This window comes from Musca vetustissima, unplaced genomic scaffold (assembly GCF_032173495.1).
Source record: "Musca vetustissima isolate MV318-11 ecotype Yass unplaced genomic scaffold, APGP_CSIRO_Mvet_v1 utg2072, whole genome shotgun sequence".
NCBI lineage: Eukaryota > Metazoa > Arthropoda > Insecta > Diptera > Muscidae > Musca > Musca vetustissima.
The window spans coordinates 628,302-646,374 of NW_026886532.1; the positions used below are offsets into that span (position 1 = coordinate 628,302).

The window sequence follows — 18,073 nt, forward strand, 5'->3', positions numbered from 1 at the left end:
AAAGTGGATCGATGTTGATGATTTTTGGTAGATAGTTGTATAACCTAATGAGAACTCCCTATACCAAATTACAGCGGATTTGGTTAATAAATGTTTGAAATATCTGCAAAAATCAGGGAATCGGAGGTACCTTTGTGTAGGAGCTATACTTTAAAGTGGTTCGATGTTGATGATTTTTGGTATGCATTTGTGTTACCTAATGAGAACTCCATATACCAAATTACCGCCAATTCCGTTAAGAAATGTGGGAAATATCTACGAAACCCTAAAAATTGGGGGTAACTTTGTGTGGGAGCCATATCTAAAAGTGGACCAATGTTGATAATTTTTTGTAGGATGATATTTTACCTAATGAGAACCCCATGTACCAAATAACAGCGAATTTGGTTAATGAATGTTAAAATGTCTCCAATTACCTTAAAATAGAGGTTAGCTTTGTATGGGAGCCATTCCTAAAGGTGGACCGATGTTAATGATTTTTGGCAAGCAACCTAATGAAAACTACCGATAACAAATTACAGCCAATTCCGTTAATAAATGTGCGAAATATCACCAAAAACTTTAAAATAGGGGAGCCATATTAAAAAAATGAAATATCAACACTTCTTTGTTATTTAAATTTATTTTAATAATTTAAATTCTAAATTTGTTAAAAAAATATAAATCATAAATTCACATATAGTCAATAAATAACAAGTCTTAACTATATATTACAACCTAATAACTAGACAATACTCTCATATAAAAAACTTAAGATTTACACACTATTTTTTAACATTTTCCAGGGGTTCGTCTATGACCTCTAGTTCTTCTTTTTAACAGGGTGAGAGGGTAACAAAAACGTCCTAGTTTTCAAAACCTTCTCAACACTCTTCTTTGTCGACATTCACATGGGTACGCATATGACGCCTAACATGGCTCATTGTGGAAAATCTGAAAAATAATTTTCCATTAAAAATTTTTTCAAGAAAAATCAAATTTCCCTCCAACTTACGTTACATTACACACATTACACTTGTGTAAACTTTGTTCCGAATGCAATCTTTTGTGCTGCTCCAAGTTAAATCCTCTGGTAAATTTCGCTCCGCAAACATCACATTTAAACGGCTTTAGACCCAAATGATTTTTCGCATGCTTATTCAAATCACTGCGACATTTGAAGCTTCGCGGACATTGTGTACAATGATGTTTACTTATTTCCGAATGGCGTTCAATGTGTTTCCTTAGACTACTGGCAAATTTAAATGCTTTACCACATTCCGAGCATAAGTAGGGACATGCTCCCGAATGTATATTCATGTGTTCCTTCAGTGTTGGTTCGGAGGTAAATTCTTTGTTACAAATCGTGCACACCAAATCCTTGTGTGCTGCCATGTGGCGTTGCAGACGTTCTTCGAGTAGAAACTTCTTACCACATTGATCGCAGGAGAATTTCTCGGCATCGGGATGTCGTGTCTTGAGATGATCGGTTAGGGTTTTCATTGACAAAAATGCCCGTTGACATAAAGCACAGATGATGTTACGCTTTGATGATTTACGGCTACTGTGAACCTGGCGATGCGAGGCTAAGGCTGGTTGATTGTGAAAACTTTTTGGGCAATCGGGGCATTTGAAACCACCAGGGGGTTGAGGTTTCTTTTCGCCAACTTTGTTGTGGGATTGTTTGTGTATTTTCAAATAATACTGTGAAGAGAAGCGGTGTTTACATATTTCACAGGCATATGGTTTGTCCAGGGAATGAACGGGCCCATGGCGCCGTAGACGTGATAGGGTATTGAAAATTTTACCACAAACTTCACAGGGAAATTCGGCAGAAGTGGCGGCACCACCACGGGATTTTGGTCTATAAAAAAATAATCAAAATTTTAACCGCAAGGAAAAAACTTTCTTTAAATCCACCTACTTTTCAATATCAATTAAATCCGTTTCAATATAATCAATTGCATTATCCGGATTACTAGGACTTTGATATTCCGACTGTGTATCCCTGTGGAAAGCAAAGGAAAACATATTATTAAAAATTGAAAATATTAAAGGCATTTTTGACTTACTCCATATCATCTGCCAATTGATCGATTTCCATATAAGATTCATTATCATCTTCAATAAGTTCGGAAAAACAATTCATAATTTGTTGTTCAGTTTCTTCAATAATATTTTTCGTGTTATTGTTTGGTTCTTTTTCGTTAACGGGAGAAGGAGATTTGGCGATATCTGAACTGCAATGAGAAAGAAAATACAAATAATTGTGAAATATCCTCAAAAATCGTGAAATCGGAGTTAGGTTTATGGGGGAGTTATAGGAAAAAGTAGACCCATATTGATCATTTTTAATAGGCAGTTGTGTTACCCTATAAGAACCTCCGATACCAAATTACAGCCAATTTGGTTCATAAAACTCAGAAATATCCTCAAAAATCTGGAAATCGGAGGTAGATTTGTGTGGGAGCTATATATGAAACTGGACCGATATTAATCATTTTTGGTAGGCAGTTGTGTTACCCAATGATAACCTCCAATACCAAATTACAGGAATTTTGGTTTATAAATCTCAAAAAAAACCTCGAAAATCTTGAAATCGGAGGTAAATTTGTGTGGGAGCTGTATATAAAACTGGGCCGATATTGATAATTTTTGGTAGTTAGCTATGTTACCCAATGTGGAATTCCGATACCGAATTACATCCCATTTAATTGATAAATGTGGAAAATATGCACCAAAAATCTTGAAATCGGAGGTAGGTTTGTGTGGTAGCTATACGAATAGGTGATCCAATTTTGATCATTTTTGGTAGGCAGTTGTGGTACTCAATAGGAACTCTCAATGCCAAATTACAACCAATTAGCTGATAAATGTGTGAAATATGTTCACAAATCTTGAAATCGAAATAAGGAAGGCACGAACCCATCGTCCTACGTTCATAATTTTTGGTAAGAACTTGTGTTTCTTAATAAAAAAAAAACGTTCAATATCAATTACAAGTATATAAATTTTACATACTTTTGTTCAATAATTTTTAGAGTTGAATTTTGGGATTGCTTCTCATTTACTACCCCTTGACTGCAAGAAGAAAAAATCATTATTAGAATATTCAAAAAATCGAATATGATTTAAATAAAAACTTACTCTATAGTTGACAAATCACATTCGGTTTCGATAATATCTTCTGTTCCATTGTCTGCCACAGTTTCAAGGTTTCTAAAAAGAAATATTGTTAAAAATATAATTCCCATTAAAAATCTCCAAGATACTTACTCAAGTTTTTCGATTGGCCCATGATATTTGTCATCCTCCTCCTCCTTACTGGAAATAAAAATTACATAAATCAATATTCAAAATTGTAAGCAACATTTGTCACATTCAAATCCCTTACCCCCGATAACTTTCAATATGCTGCTCTGCCACCACCACTACTTCCTCGTTATTATCCTCTAAATCATATAATTCAATTTTCATTTCCCCACTGTCATCATTCTCAACATGTTTACTATGTTCTGCTGCCTCCGTAGTAGTCCATTCATTTTCCACCTCCACAATAAAATCCTTGGAGGTGTATATTAATTGACGCAATTGATTATCGGCATCGAGACACATTTGTTGAAATTTATAACATGTTATTAATTGTTCAACACAAGTTTCACATATTATTGTGGACAATTCCGCCGCCGCAGCATCATCATCAGCGACAGCTAGTTGTGGTACAATTTCCATTAGCATTTCCAAAATGGTATGCCCCTCGTCAATGTAATCGAAAAGTTGATAGTATTTACTATCATCATTCATACAGGTACGACAAATTGTTGTTAAATCCAGAGACATGACGATTTTTGCTTCACTCCTCGATAGAAATTCCTATGGATGTTGCCAAGTTTATGAGAGCAATTTAATGCAGCTTTCTGATATCTTCGTTCTCAGGAGTAACTGCAGAGATATTCATTTATGTTGTTGTTATTGCATTTCTAATGGTTTTTACTACGTTCCTTGACATAATTTTCCTCCCTCTGGATGATGGTCAAGATGTGTGCAAGCAATCACTGCTTTATTAAGCCACAGTCGGCGTTGAAAAAAACAGACGTCGGCTTCAACTTTCGATTGTATTTGACAGAAGATTTATTAATTCCTTTCTTGTAGTTTTGTTGTTGTAATGGTTAATCTTTTGTCCTGATTTCCCAATAGTGTGGTTCCTTCCTTGTATGATTGTCAATTTGTTGGAAACAATCAATGATGCTAACAGCTGTTATGGACAGACGTCGACTGCGGCAGCATAAAAATAAACATAAACAATGAAAACAGCTGTTAACGCCAACTTCTCTGGGCCAGCATGACATTTCATGTATGCCGCTTTACACACAAGCGTGTAATGCATGCAACTTGTTACGTGAATGTAAACAAATGATAGAAATGAGTAAAAAACGTAATTTTTGAAAAATAATAGGAAATGTCATCAGGTCCGTGCTAGAGCAATTACATGAAAATATTTATATAAAATTGTGCGTTATTAGCTCAAGTTCCGTTCTTCAAAAATCTTTGTTATATAGAATCGTTGCTGAATTGGGGGTTTCGATAGATTTCCGTTGCCGAATTGATTTTGTGCATAGAAAAAGTTAGCTGAATTTAATTTTTCGACTAGAAAATTTAGCTGAATGTCATTTTTCGACTAGAAAATTCAGCTGAATTATATATATTGAATGAAAAAGTATGCTGAATTGAGGTTTTCAAAAATAAAAGCTCGCTGAGTTAATATTTTCTTAAAGAAAACATAGCTGAATTGAGTTTATTAACAACAAATCGTTGCTAAATTAACTTATTATTATAAATTTTGCTGCTGAATTTATGAATCTGCCATTTTATTATAAATGTCGTGGCCGAATTGTTTTTTTATAGAAAAAGTTAGCTGAATTAAATTTCGACTAAAAAATTTAGCTGAATTATATATATTTATGCTGAATTGAGGTTTTCAAAAAGAAAAGCTTGCTGAGCTAATATTTTCTTGAATAAAACCTTGCTGAATTGAGTTTATTAACAAATCGTTGCTGAATTAAGTTATTATTAAAATATTGCTGCTGAATTTATGAATTTATCATTGCTGATTTGATTTTTATAACAAATGTCGCTGAATAGAGTTTTTCGTTAGAAAAGCTTTGCTGAACTGCCTTCATCAATTAAAAAGTTTTGCTGAATTAATTTTTATTCTACGAAAAACTCTTGCTGGATTTAGTTTTTCGACTAAAAAAGTTAGCTGAATTATATATATTGAATGAAAAAGTATGCTGAATTGGGGATTTTAAGCTCGCTGAATTAATATTTTCTAAAAGAAAATATAGCTGAATTGAGGTTATCAATAAAAAATCATTGCTACAATAAGTTATTATAAATATTGCTGCTGAATTTATGAATTTATCATTGTTAAATTGATTTCTTATAACAAAGTTCGCTGAATTGAGTTTTTCGTTAGAAAAGCTTAGCTGATTTGGCTTCATCAATTAAAATAACTTTAAAAATTTGGCTGAATTAATTTTTTCCCGTTAAAAACACTTGTTGAATGATTTTTTGTTATAGAAAAAGTTAGCTGAATTTAGTTTTGCGACAAAAACGTTAGCTGAATAATTTTTTGATGGAAATGTGGGCTTTATAGTGGTTTTCAAAAAGAAAAGCTTGCTGAATTAATATTTTCTTAAATAAAACATAGCTGAATTGAGTTTTTCAAAAGAAAACCATTGCTGAAATAATTTTTGTTTCTTAATATTGCTGCTGAATTGATCTTGTCTATACAAAATCTTAGCTGAATTAATTTTTTTATAGAAAATTTTTTCTGAATTGAGTTTTTTGTTAGAAAAGCTTAGCTGAATTGATTTCTATTAAAAACCTTGCTGAATTCGGGTATTCTATGTAAAAACCTTGCTGAATTGTGAATTTATAAGGGAGAATGTAGCTGAATTAATGTTTGGTTATGAAAAAACTTTGCTGAATTGTGTTTTTCTATGAAAAAATTGATTTCTACAAAAATAAAATAAATTATATCCCTATCTACCCCTATTTATTTTTTGTTGATTTGCAAGAAAAATCCCCTTTAGAAGAAAAAATCCCGTTTTGTCTGTCATCGTTGACATTTAACCTATGATGCAGTTTATTAATTTTTAATTCAATCTTATATTTTTTGTAACTGATAAGCTTTAAGATGTGTCGACTATATAAAAACAAATGCGATTTACTACAAGCCAACAGCATTAGTTTTGAAATCAACAGACAAAGTTTAGAAAAAAAATGAAATTGATTGCCATTTTTGTTTTTATTTTGGTGGCCCAGGTAAAATTCAACAACAATTTTTTTTAATTATATCCTCTACAAAAAATGTATTTTTATTAACAGTGCTATGGCCGAACCACATATAAGGATGCCAATGAGCTTGGATTACAAGAGATCCTGGTATGTTTTTAGATTTGGTTTTATTTTGGAATTATTGTGTAAAATATAAAAAAAATATTTTTTTATTTACAGTCCCCACTCTCACCTTCTTTGAATGGAGATGATGCAGTACCGATGATGAGTCCATCATTGGATAATAAAATTTTCAAACGTTCAAGCGGTGATACTACAGTTATTATTGTCAAAACGGCTAAGAAAAAAATTGTAGAGTGAAGGCAATAAAAAACCACCGATGAGAGGACTAAAAATTCACTGCCTTCTTGCAAGGAAATAATTTGAGGTTAGGTAAAAATAAACCTACCGTACTATTTATAAGTTAATTGTATAAACGCATTTTTAAACAAAAAGAAAATTATTAATAAAATTTCAGATAAAAATAGAAATAAATCCATAGTTGTTATAAATATTGGAATATATTTATTGTAATTCAGTTTTGAAAAATAGCCTTTTTAGGTTATGTATGGATTTTTTAGAAACATGTCAAATTCTCCCATTATTTATAGTTTTAGAGGAGTGCTGCTAAGGGAGAAAATGTTCTCCATCAAATTTCACTATGAGTCGCAGAACAAAAGAAAACTCTAGATGTTATATAAACCATCGAAAATTCTAATCCAAATTGGGTACATACAAATTTGTAGCTTATTTTTGTATTTTTTTAGAATCATGTGAAAATCTCAATTTAGAGGATTTCAGTTAAGGGAGAAAATGTTCTCCATAAAATTTCAATATTAGTTGCGGAACAAAAGCAATTTCTCTATGTTATGCAAACCAAACAAAATTTCAATCCAAATTGGATATAAACACATTGTTAGGTTATTTCTGTAGCTTGTTTAGAATCATATCAAAATCACCCATTATTCTCCAATTTAGAGGATTGCTGCTAAGGAAGAAAATATTCTCCATCAAATTTCACTATAAGTTGCGGAACAACGGAAATCTCTAGATGTTATGTAAACCAGCGGAATATTAAAGCAAGATATGTTATGCAACTATTTTAAGGTTAATTTTGTTCCATTTTCGCTATATACCGAAATCTCCCACAATTCTTTATCTGAACAGATTGGTGTCAATGAAAGAAATGTTCTCCACCAAATTTCACTATGAGTCACAGAACCAAGGAAGTGTGTAGATTGTGTATATACCAAAGAAAAATGCAATTCTAATTGGATATATTAATATTTTAGGTTAATTTCATGTATTTTTTCAATTTTGCCGAAAACTTCCACAATTCTTAAACGGGGAAAATTGGAGCCAATGAAAGAAATATTCTCCATCAAATTTCACTATAGGTGGCTGAATAAATTAAATCTGTAGCTCCTATAGATACAACAGAAATATACAATTCAATTTGGAATAAACATATTTTTAGGTTAATGTTATACATTCTTCGATTTATGGCAATCTCTCCCACAATTCTTCATGGAAGGTGAATGGTGTCAATGGAGGAAATATTCTACATCAAATTTTACTATAGGTCACCGAACAATAGAAATCTCTACTTGCTATATATACATAGAAAAACATACAATTCAAATCGGAGAAAAAATATTTTTAGGTTAATGTTATACATTTTTCGATTTTTGGCAAAATCTCCAAAATCCTTCATGGGAGGTGAATGGTGTCAATGGGAAAAATATTCTACATCAAATTTTACTACAGGTCACCGAACAAAAGAAATCCTTAAATCTACAATTTATGGCAAAAATATCAAATACAAAATGGGGTTTTGAAGGAAGCCAATTATTAATATAAATATTTATGTCCTTTTTCAATTGGTCCCAGTTGGCCCACTAAAATTAATTTTAGCTGGGTGATGTCAAGGTAAGAAATATTCTCCATTAAATTTCACTATAGGTCACCGAACAAAATAATAATATATAACAATAAAAATATGTTTAACAATTTGAGTATATTTTATTGTTAATGGCATTTTATTTTCCCTTTGGAAACTATTGCTACTAATACAATTTAAATTATATTTTTCAATTTTATATTTTTAAATCTATATATTTTTAATTGTATGTACTTTAATTTACATTTTTATATTGCCATTAATTTATGTTATATAAAATATTTTGATACTTAAAATTACGTACAAAAAATATGTATATAAAAATATAAATACTATGTGTTATTATTGTAATGTATTGCGTTTTATATAAAAAAGTGCTTGTATGTGAGTGTGAGTTTTGTTTTAAAATAAATTTTGAAATAATAAATCTGGATGTGATAATGTCTTCTTTAGATTCCTAACACTTATGCGATTCTTTTGGTGTTTACGATCAGCGGTACATCTACAAAAATAAAAAAATGAAAAATTATTATTTTTTTTTGTATGTATAAAGAAATTGAAACCAAAAACAAAATGAACTATTTGTTTAATTTTCAATATAAAATTGGGAATAAAAATTAATATTTTGTGATTTCATTTTGTTTCCTTGTTATAAAGATTTACATGCGGTCTGTGGATAGGGGGAATTTCAATTTTATTTGTTTACTATTGTTTGTTGTTGTTGCTAATTTGTTGGGATCGTGGCAGGGGTATTGGTAGATTATTAAAGTGTGTTATTAAATTTGTTAAACTACCACTGGAGGGTAATCTAAAAAAAAATGAGGAGGGCAGGAGGAAAAATTGTTTATTAAAAAAATTAATTTTGAAAATTAATTTTATGAAAATCCTGCGACTTACTCAAATATTTTCTGATGATATTCAATCATGATTTTAACACAATCCGATAATATTTCACTTTCCTTTAAGAGGGCGTGGATGTCCTGCATTCGAGCTCCCTGCTGGACTGTGTGAAATATCGAAGGTGTTATGGAAATGGCCAAGGTTTCGGCACTAATGTGTTGCAGCGGTACTTTTGTGAGTCTGAAAAAAAAAAAAAAAATAATAAAAAGGAGAAGTAAATAAAAATTATTAAAATAATTACATTTTGAACTTACCTATTAAAATGTGCAAATAAATACTCCAAAGTATCTCGATTGATCTCGGGCAGGGAACGTATCAGTCTTTTTAAAATTTCCAATTTATTGGGTAAATCTGTTAATACTTTAAAAAGAGAAAACAACATTACTTTATAATTTAAATTATCGTGTTATTTTAGACATACCCCACTGATTTGGTTTCCCAATAAATGTTTTGGCTTCATTTGCCGATATCAGGGGACTTTTGATTTCACGCAAAAACAACTTCAATACCCCTGTCAGGGTATGAATATCCACATTCGATTGCCTCAGCGCATTATAATCATTGGCATCTATACTAAAGCGTAGCGCTTGCATTTTATTATAATCTCCGCATTGTCGATAAATACCCTCAATCGGTTCGGTGGATTTACGATATTTATCTTCAATTAATTGACAACAATCGACAACGATTTTTGGCACTGTACTGTGGACATCATCTTTGAGTACCATTTCAATTTCCGTATCGAAACAGGGTTCATCTGGAAGAAAAAAATATTTGTTAGGTTATAAATTTGCAATTGATAAAGTTTGAACCCTAATACTTTATTTTAGAAATATTGTTGGGAAAAATATTCTACACAAAATTTCACTAGAGGTCACCAAACAAAAGAAATCTGTAGATGTTATATATACCACAGAAAAATTAATTCCAAATTGGCTACTAATTTTTTTAGGTTAATTTATTACAGTTTTCAAATTACGCCGAAGTCTCCTTAAATACTTCATTTTAGCGAAGTGGTCTAAATGGAGGAAATATTCTATATTAAATTTCACTATAGGTCACCGAACAGCATAAATCTGTAGTTGCTATATATACCAACGAAAAATGAATTCCAAGTTGGCTACGACAATTTTTTAGGTTAATTTCTTACAGTTTTCAAATTATGCCGAACTCTCCTTAAATACTTAATTTTTGAGGAGTGATCTTAATGGAGAAAATATTCTACATGAAATTCCAATATAGGTCACCGAACAACAAAAATCTGCAGGTCCCACATATACCACAGAAAAATTAATTCCAAATTGATTGCGAACATTTTTAGGTTAATTTCTTACAGTTTTCAAATTATGCCGATATCTCCTTAAATACTTAATTTTGGCGGAGTGGTTTCAAAGGGGGAAATTTTCTACACAAAATTTCAATATCCATAACCGAACAACATAAATCTGTAGCTGCTATATATACCACACAAAAATTAATTTCAAATTGGCTGCGAACATTTTTTACGTTAATCACCGAACAACATAAATCTGTAGCTGCTATATATACCACTCAAAAATTAATTTCAAATTGGCTGCGAACATTTTTTACGTTAATTTCTTACAGTTTTCAAATTATGTCGAAATCTCCTAAAATACTTAATTTTAGCGGAGTGTTTTCAATAGGGGAACTATTCTACATTAAATTTCAATATAGGTCACCGAACAAAAGAAATCTCTAGGTGCTATATATACCACAGAAAAATTAATTCCAAATTAACTGCGAACATTTTTTAGGTTAATTTCTTACAGTTTTCAAATTATACCAAAATCTTATGGAATACATTATTTTAGCGGAGTGGTTTGACTGGAGGAAATATTCTACATAAAATTTCAATATAGGTCACCGACAAATATAAATCTGTAGATGCCATATATATCACAGAAAAATTAATTCCAAATTGGCTACGGACATTTTAGGTTAATTTCTTACAGTTTTCAAATTATGCCGATATCTCGTTAAATACTTAATTTTAGAGGAGTGGTCTTAATGGTGGATATATTCTACATAAAATTTCATTATAGGTCACCGAACAGAGGAAATCTGTAGGTACATGTATACCGAAAGAAAAATTAATTTAAAATTTGCATCAAATACTTTTTTTGGTTTATTGTCATCAACCTACAAAACTTCACTATTGAAGATTAAAATGAATCATATTTGAATCAAAGTGCACTAAATTTATTTCAAATTAAAAACCACAATAAATATATATTTAATTTTGAATATTATTTTTGTTTGTGGTTTAACTACCTATTTTCATTTGTGGTTATGTGATATAATGTGATTATGATATATATATATATTTTTTTAAATTACTTAAAAAATCCACGCCTGTAAGCCTTTGTCTTCTCTAGAAAATTTACTTTAAAAATCTACACCTGTGGGGCTTTGTTTTCTCTAGAAAATTTACTTTAAAAATCCAAGCCTGTGGGGCTTTGTTTTCTCTAGAAAATTTACTTTAAAAATCCACGCCTGATGGGCCTTTGTTTTCTCTAGAAAATTTACTTTAAAAATCCACGCCAGTTAGCCTTTGTCTTCCTTTAGAAAAATTACTTTAAAAAAATCCACGTCTGTGAGTCTTTTACTTCTCTAAAAATGTACTTTTAAAATACACGCCTGCTCGCCTTTGTCTTCTCTAGAAAATTTACTTTAAAAATCCACGCCTGTGGGGCTTTGTCTTCTCTAGAAAATTTCTTTTAAAAATTCCCGCCTGCGGGGCTTTGATTTCTCCCAGAAAATTTACTTTAAAAATCCACGTTTGTTAGCCTTTTACTTCTCTAAAAAATGTACTTTAAAAATCCACGCCTGTTTGCTTTTGTTTTCTCTAGAAAATTTACTTTAAAAATCCACACTTTTGAATCTCCGCTTCTTGCCACTGATATCTGAAATCTCTTCTTACAAAGTTATTGTTTTTTTAATTTTTCTTTTTCCTTTTGTTCTTTTCCATTCTGTTATCTTACCATTATAGATATTCTGTTCCTTTAATGTCTGTATACTGGGCCGTTGTTTCCAGAAATTTGATAATTTTATCCAGGCCACTAATTTGGAGGGTTGCACAACACCACTTCCACCACCACCTGATGTACTGCCACTGGAATTCTCCTTTTTACCAAATCGTGGCGATCCAGATTTTTTACGTTTACTCTGTTGTTGCTGAGGTGACTGTTGTTGTTGCTGCTGCTGCATTTCCGTTTCCTTTGCAAATAAATCCAATTTTTTATTGAATTCTTCAAGCCGCGTAGCCATTTCGATGGCATTAATTTCTTGCTGATTCAGAAGTGATTCCAAATTATTTATGCGCTGTTCAAGTCTGTGTATTTGTTTTAAACATGAACCGGAACACTGCTGATTGGAAGCGGAAGATGATAACGATGATGGACTAGAAGTCATATTTAAAAGATTTGCCGTCGAAGAGGATTGAGCTAGTGGTACTTCATTTTCCAGTTCCATAAGACGTGATAGATCACGGGTACTTGACGACTTTAGCAGGGTTAATTTAATGGGACGCGGCCGTGGCTCCCTTTGTGGTGGGTGGTGCAGCGGTTGTGGCTGTTGCCTGGGCGACACAAGACCACCGTTGGCACGTGCTATATGGCTGTTGGAACGCGTATAACTACTGCTGGGTGTACGATCGCGCAAACATTTCATAATGGTTTTTGGTTGGGCGCCGCCGCCTCCTCTACGTTCGTTGGCTGCTGTTGCTGCTGTGGCGATAAGCATGCCTTCAGATTCGCGGACCTGTGGCAATTGTTGTGAAGAAGATAAATTGTTGGGAAACCAAGGCTCATTGTAATTGCGATATAATGCTGTGGTTGTTGTTGGCTCCATTTGTTTTGTTTTATTATTACTCAGAGTTTAAAATGCTCGCTGTGTGTCATAGAGAGGATGTGGGAGAGAGAGTCTGTGTATGTGTGAGATATTAAGGGAATTACATTGAGTTGTTCATTGATAAATAAAATAGAGAGCAACAAAAACAAAACCTTAAAAATGACAAGCACACAATAAGCCAGACAGCCAGCCAAGCATGGGTGTATGGACGGTGGGACCGCTCTCCCAGCTATACCCTGATATGCACGAATGGAGGCAAATAACTTTGCGGTCAGTTTTGTTCATAGTTGGACCATATGAAATATGCGCTTCTGTTATCTTTGTATTGTTTTTTATCCTCCGTTCTGCTTCTCTTGGTGATCTGCAGCTGCCGAGGCCACCAGCAGTAGGTATTTGTTTTCACAGACGTTGCCCGGGGTTTTTGTTGTTTTTATTTAATCACTGAAGCGAAACTGCAACTGCAAATATGGGAATCTGGACTTTAGAACAAAAGTTCTTCTTGTAAATAAATATTGTATCTATTTTTATGCACTTTGCTTTTTGTTTTTTTTTTTCTCTTTAGTTTTCTGGAATTTTGTTATTCCAGCCGATATTTTTTATTGTTTTTCAACCGTGCGATACTTGCTTTATGACAATCAATGGCCAAATGGTTTCTCATGGTTTGCTGGATAGCTAAGTATCACATATCTTATCGGGAACCTGGAACGGCAGCAACAACAACAACGATAATAATAGTAATACTATGAATTAAATCAGTTATCAGTTATTGAAGTAAATTAGACAGAGATGGGAGTTGTGAATTAAGAAAAAAAATAATTAAAAAATCCAAGCCTGTAGACCTTTGACTTCTCCAGAAATTTTCGACGAAAAAATCCACGCCTTTGAGCCTTTTACTTCTCCAGAAAAATTTGACAAAAAATCCACGCTTTTAAGCCTTTTACTTCTATTAAAAATGCACTTTAAAAACCCACGCCTGTAGGCCTTTGACTTCTCTCGAAAATAAAGGTATGTAGGCCTTCCACATATGTTGACCATAGATTTCACGAGAAAATTTACTTATAAAATCTACACCTGTAGGCCTTTGACTTCTCTAGAAATTTTAATTTAAAAAACCACGCCTGTATGCCTTCTCTAAAAAATTCAGATTAAAAATCCACGCCTGTAGGCCTTTGACTTCTCTAGAAAATTCAGATTAAAAATCCACGCCTGTGAGCATTTGTCTTCCCTAGAAAATTTACTCTAAAAATCCACGCCTCTAAGCCTTTGTTTTCTCTAGAAATTTTACTTTAAAAATCCCAAGCTGAAGGCCTTTAATTACACTAAAAAATGTACTTTAAAAATGCACGGTTGTGTCTTCTCTAGAAAACTTACTTTAAAAATCCACATCTCTTGGCATTTGACATTGACTATAAAAATGTCTGTTAGCCTTCTACGTCTCTCTCTCTGCCTTTCTCACACCTCCATCTCTGACATTCTAGCGCAATGCATTACGAATTTGTTTATTTATATTTACGTTTCATTATCGGTAATCTAACACATTCTCTCTGCGATCTTGCACTCTCTCTCTCTCTGTCACACACACACATATTCCCTGTGATTCTCTGTGGATTTCAAAGGTTTTATTTACTCATATGTCATGAGTGATAGTTTTGCCGTTATGGCCACGATAAAAATCAGACATTTTTAGCATTCATTTCCCTTTCCGAGCGTCTTATCATTGAAAGCAGTCGTTAAGAATTACGCACATACATACCGATGCAGGTTGGTGGTATTTATGGTCATGTGTGCCGTATTCGGTAAGGTGGGCTTTGTTTGGGAGATTTTGTTGTTTTTTTTTTATTAAAATTGAATAATGAGTTATTTGTTTTGTGTTTTTTTGCATATAGGTACAATATTTTTTTCTAGAGCACCGGCAATCGATGATTACTCATCTGGATGGTGACGAAGTGTAACAATTGTTGGCCACATTTGTAACCCTTTGTGTGCTATCTCATTTGGATATTATTATTATTAATAGGTGGCATAGTTTCTTTGTATAATCTTATCTGATTTTTTAATTCATTTCAGTGTCATGGATCTGCCATTTAGACAGTCATTCACTCAGTCAGCAGCGATAGGTAGCCTATCTATAAATGAATGGCGGCTGGCTGATAGTTGACATTAATTATTGCATGCAATCAAAATTGCAAAATCCGATTGTAATCTCACGTCAAGGGGGATTTCCCATGTCATAGTTTATTGTTCTCAAGACCTCCCCCACTCAAATTAACCCAATTTGGAAGATGTGAGAAAAAAATTGAAAAATATTTTAATTTAGATATACAAATTGAATTCGATGTTTTTTTAGATATAAATTGTATTTTTTCAGATTTCGTTTGGTCGGAGACCCCTAAAGGAATTTTAGTGTAAAATATTTTCTCCATTGATACCAACTCCATAAAATGAAGTATTATGGTTAAAATCGCTCAATTTGGAAGAACGTATACAATTACTTAACAAAAAGTATAGACACAACTTAAAACCGATATTTCATTGATATATATTATACTTACAGATTTCTTTTCTTTGGAGACACGTGATGAAATTGGGTGCAGAATATTTCCTCCATTGACAGCAAGTCCATAAAATAAACTATTGAGGTCCGATTTGACCTATTTGTGAGAACGTGCAAAATAACCAAAGGAAAGTCTTCATTTGTAATATACCCTATTTAAAATCGCTATTTTTATTGATATAATTACAGATTTCTTTTGGTCCGGGACCCATAGTGAAATTTAACGTAGAATATTTCTTCCATTGCCACCAAGTCGCTAAAATGAAACCAAGTCCCTCAATTGAGTTCACAATGGAAAATATGCGAAAGTAACATGGCAAATATATTTATTTCAATTTCAAACCGTTATTTTATTGATATCTATTATAATTACAGATTTCTTTTGGTCCGACACCCATAGTCAAATTTGATGTAGAATATTTCTGCCATTAACACCATGTTCCTAAAATGTAAAATTGTGGACTAAATTGAAAAAAGGTATGAAAATAATCAGAGGAAAAATCCTTTTTATGAGATCAATTTAAAAACGATATTTATTTATTTAAGATTTCTCTAGTGCCCAGAGATTTTGCGTTTTCGGCGACCCCTACTAAAATACGATGTAGAATATTTTCGGCATTGACAACACCTTCCTAAAATGCAGTACAATGGGTATATTTGCCTTAAATTAGAAACCACACGAACATAATCTCATTTTTTATATATCCAATTTGTTACTACAGATTTCCCTAATATCTATTATACCTAGAGATTTATGTTGTGAGGCGAACTATAGTGAAATTTAACGTAGATTTTGTTGTCCTTTGACGGTAACTCCCTAAAATGTGTTATAATTGGTGAAATTGGCACAATTTGTAAAATACCCTAATATAACCTAATTTCTTTATATATCCAATTTGTTAAAAACAATTTCCCTAATAAATATTACAGTTAGAGATTGCATTTCTTTGGAGACTTATGTGGAAATTTAGTGTGGAACAAATTCTCCATTGCCATCGAATCTCTAAATTGAGGATTTTAGGCAGACTTGGGCTTAATTCGAAAACAACTCCATAGAAACATGACTTGAAGCTAATTTTTTATATATCCAATTTGTTACTAACAATTTCCCTAATAACTATTACAGTTAGAGATTGCATTTCTTTAGAGACTTGTATTCAAATTTAGTGTAGAACAAATTTTCCATTGGCATCAAATATCTAAGCTGAAAATTTTGTGGAGTTTTGGCCTTAATTCGTGAACAACTCTAAAGAAACACGAATTTAACCTCATTTTTTTATATATCCAATTTGTTACTACCAATTTCCCTAGTAAGTATTACAGTTAGAGATTCCATTTCTTTGGAGACTTATGTTAAAATTTAGTGGAGAACAAATTCTCCATTGCCATCGAATCTCTAAATTTAGGATTTTGGGCAGATTTTGGCTTAATTCGAAAACATCTCTAAAGGAAGACGAGTTTAACCTAATTTTGAATATTTCTAATTTTGTACTGCCAATTTCTCTAATAAATATTACAGTTAGAGATTGCATTTTTTGGAGACTTACATTCAAATTTTGTGTAGAACAAATTCACCATTGGCATCGAATCTCTAAACTGAAGATTTCGTGAAGTTTTGGCCTTAAATCGTGAACACCTCTAAAAAAAACGAGTTTAACCTAATTTTGAACATTTCCAATTTTTTACTACCAATTTCAGTAATAAGTATTACAGTTAGAGATAAAATTTCTTTGGAGACTAAAATTCAAATATAGTGTGGAACAAATTCTCCATTGGTATCGAATCTCTAAATTGAAGATTTGATAGAGATTTGGTCAAAATTGGAAAACAACTCTGAATAAAACACACAAATATATTTCCTGTGTTGGAGTATTATGAGTGCATTTATTTTTTAAATTTATTTCGAGAGAATAAAATATTTATAATTTAAATAAAATACAACAATTTTTAAGTTTATAACAATAAGAATAAAAATACAAAAAATGTAGACAACAAGATAGTTTCAGTATCGTTTTCATATCGGTAAAAAAACTGCCAACAAAAAAAATGTTATTGAATAATTTGTATAACAATAGTAGTTGTTGTCGTTTTTGTAGCAGTAATACAATGTGTAAATAATACAAAAACAATGAGCAAGACAGTTGCAGTAGTGTTTTACAAAAAAATAATAAAATTCCCTAATTACAGTTTCATATTTAAGGCCATAAATCGCCAGTAGTTCAAGTGGCTTAGTTTTAGTATAGCTGTGTGTTTGTTCGGTTCTGTTCTTTTCTGTTCAAAACAAATACAAGTACAAAACCAAACATGTTTATATTTATATTTTGTTTTTCATTTGATAATACAATTTAGTTGCTTTGTGTTGAGAGGTTAAACTAAAAGGTCAACAAAGGTCATAAGGAATTGGTTTGGAAGGAATGTGACGTATTCAAATTTGGTTTATGTTTATTGTGGGTGTTGTCAAGGGGTTATTTTTTTAAATATGGAAGGGAAGTTTATTAATTTTTAATATATATATTTGAATAAAGGGAGGA

At 31.9% G+C, this 18,073-nt stretch overlaps 2 protein-coding genes across 2 annotated transcripts; both read right to left on the minus strand.

Moving 5' to 3' along the window:
- Positions 1–863: 863 nt before the first annotated feature.
- LOC133334026 (zinc finger protein 287-like) lies at positions 864–3,819 on the minus strand. Its single transcript, XM_061542326.1, has 8 exons — positions 3,374–3,819; positions 3,256–3,303; positions 3,127–3,198; positions 3,001–3,060; positions 2,052–2,219; positions 1,904–1,987; positions 995–1,843; positions 864–933 (listed from the first exon to the last, which is right to left on the minus strand). The coding sequence occupies exons 1-8, from the start codon at positions 3,817–3,819 to the stop codon at positions 864–866; spliced, it is 1,797 nt and encodes a 598-aa protein (XP_061398310.1).
- Positions 3,820–8,620: 4,801 nt separating this feature from the next.
- Positions 8,621–12,988, minus strand: LOC133334027 (rho GTPase-activating protein 15). The gene is made up of 5 exons (XM_061542327.1): positions 12,121–12,988; positions 9,540–9,875; positions 9,373–9,478; positions 9,116–9,298; positions 8,621–8,720 (listed from the first exon to the last, which is right to left on the minus strand). Exons 1-5 carry the CDS (start codon positions 12,986–12,988, stop codon positions 8,621–8,623), a joined length of 1,593 nt encoding a protein of 530 aa, XP_061398311.1.
- Positions 12,989–18,073: the final 5,085 nt, after the last annotated feature.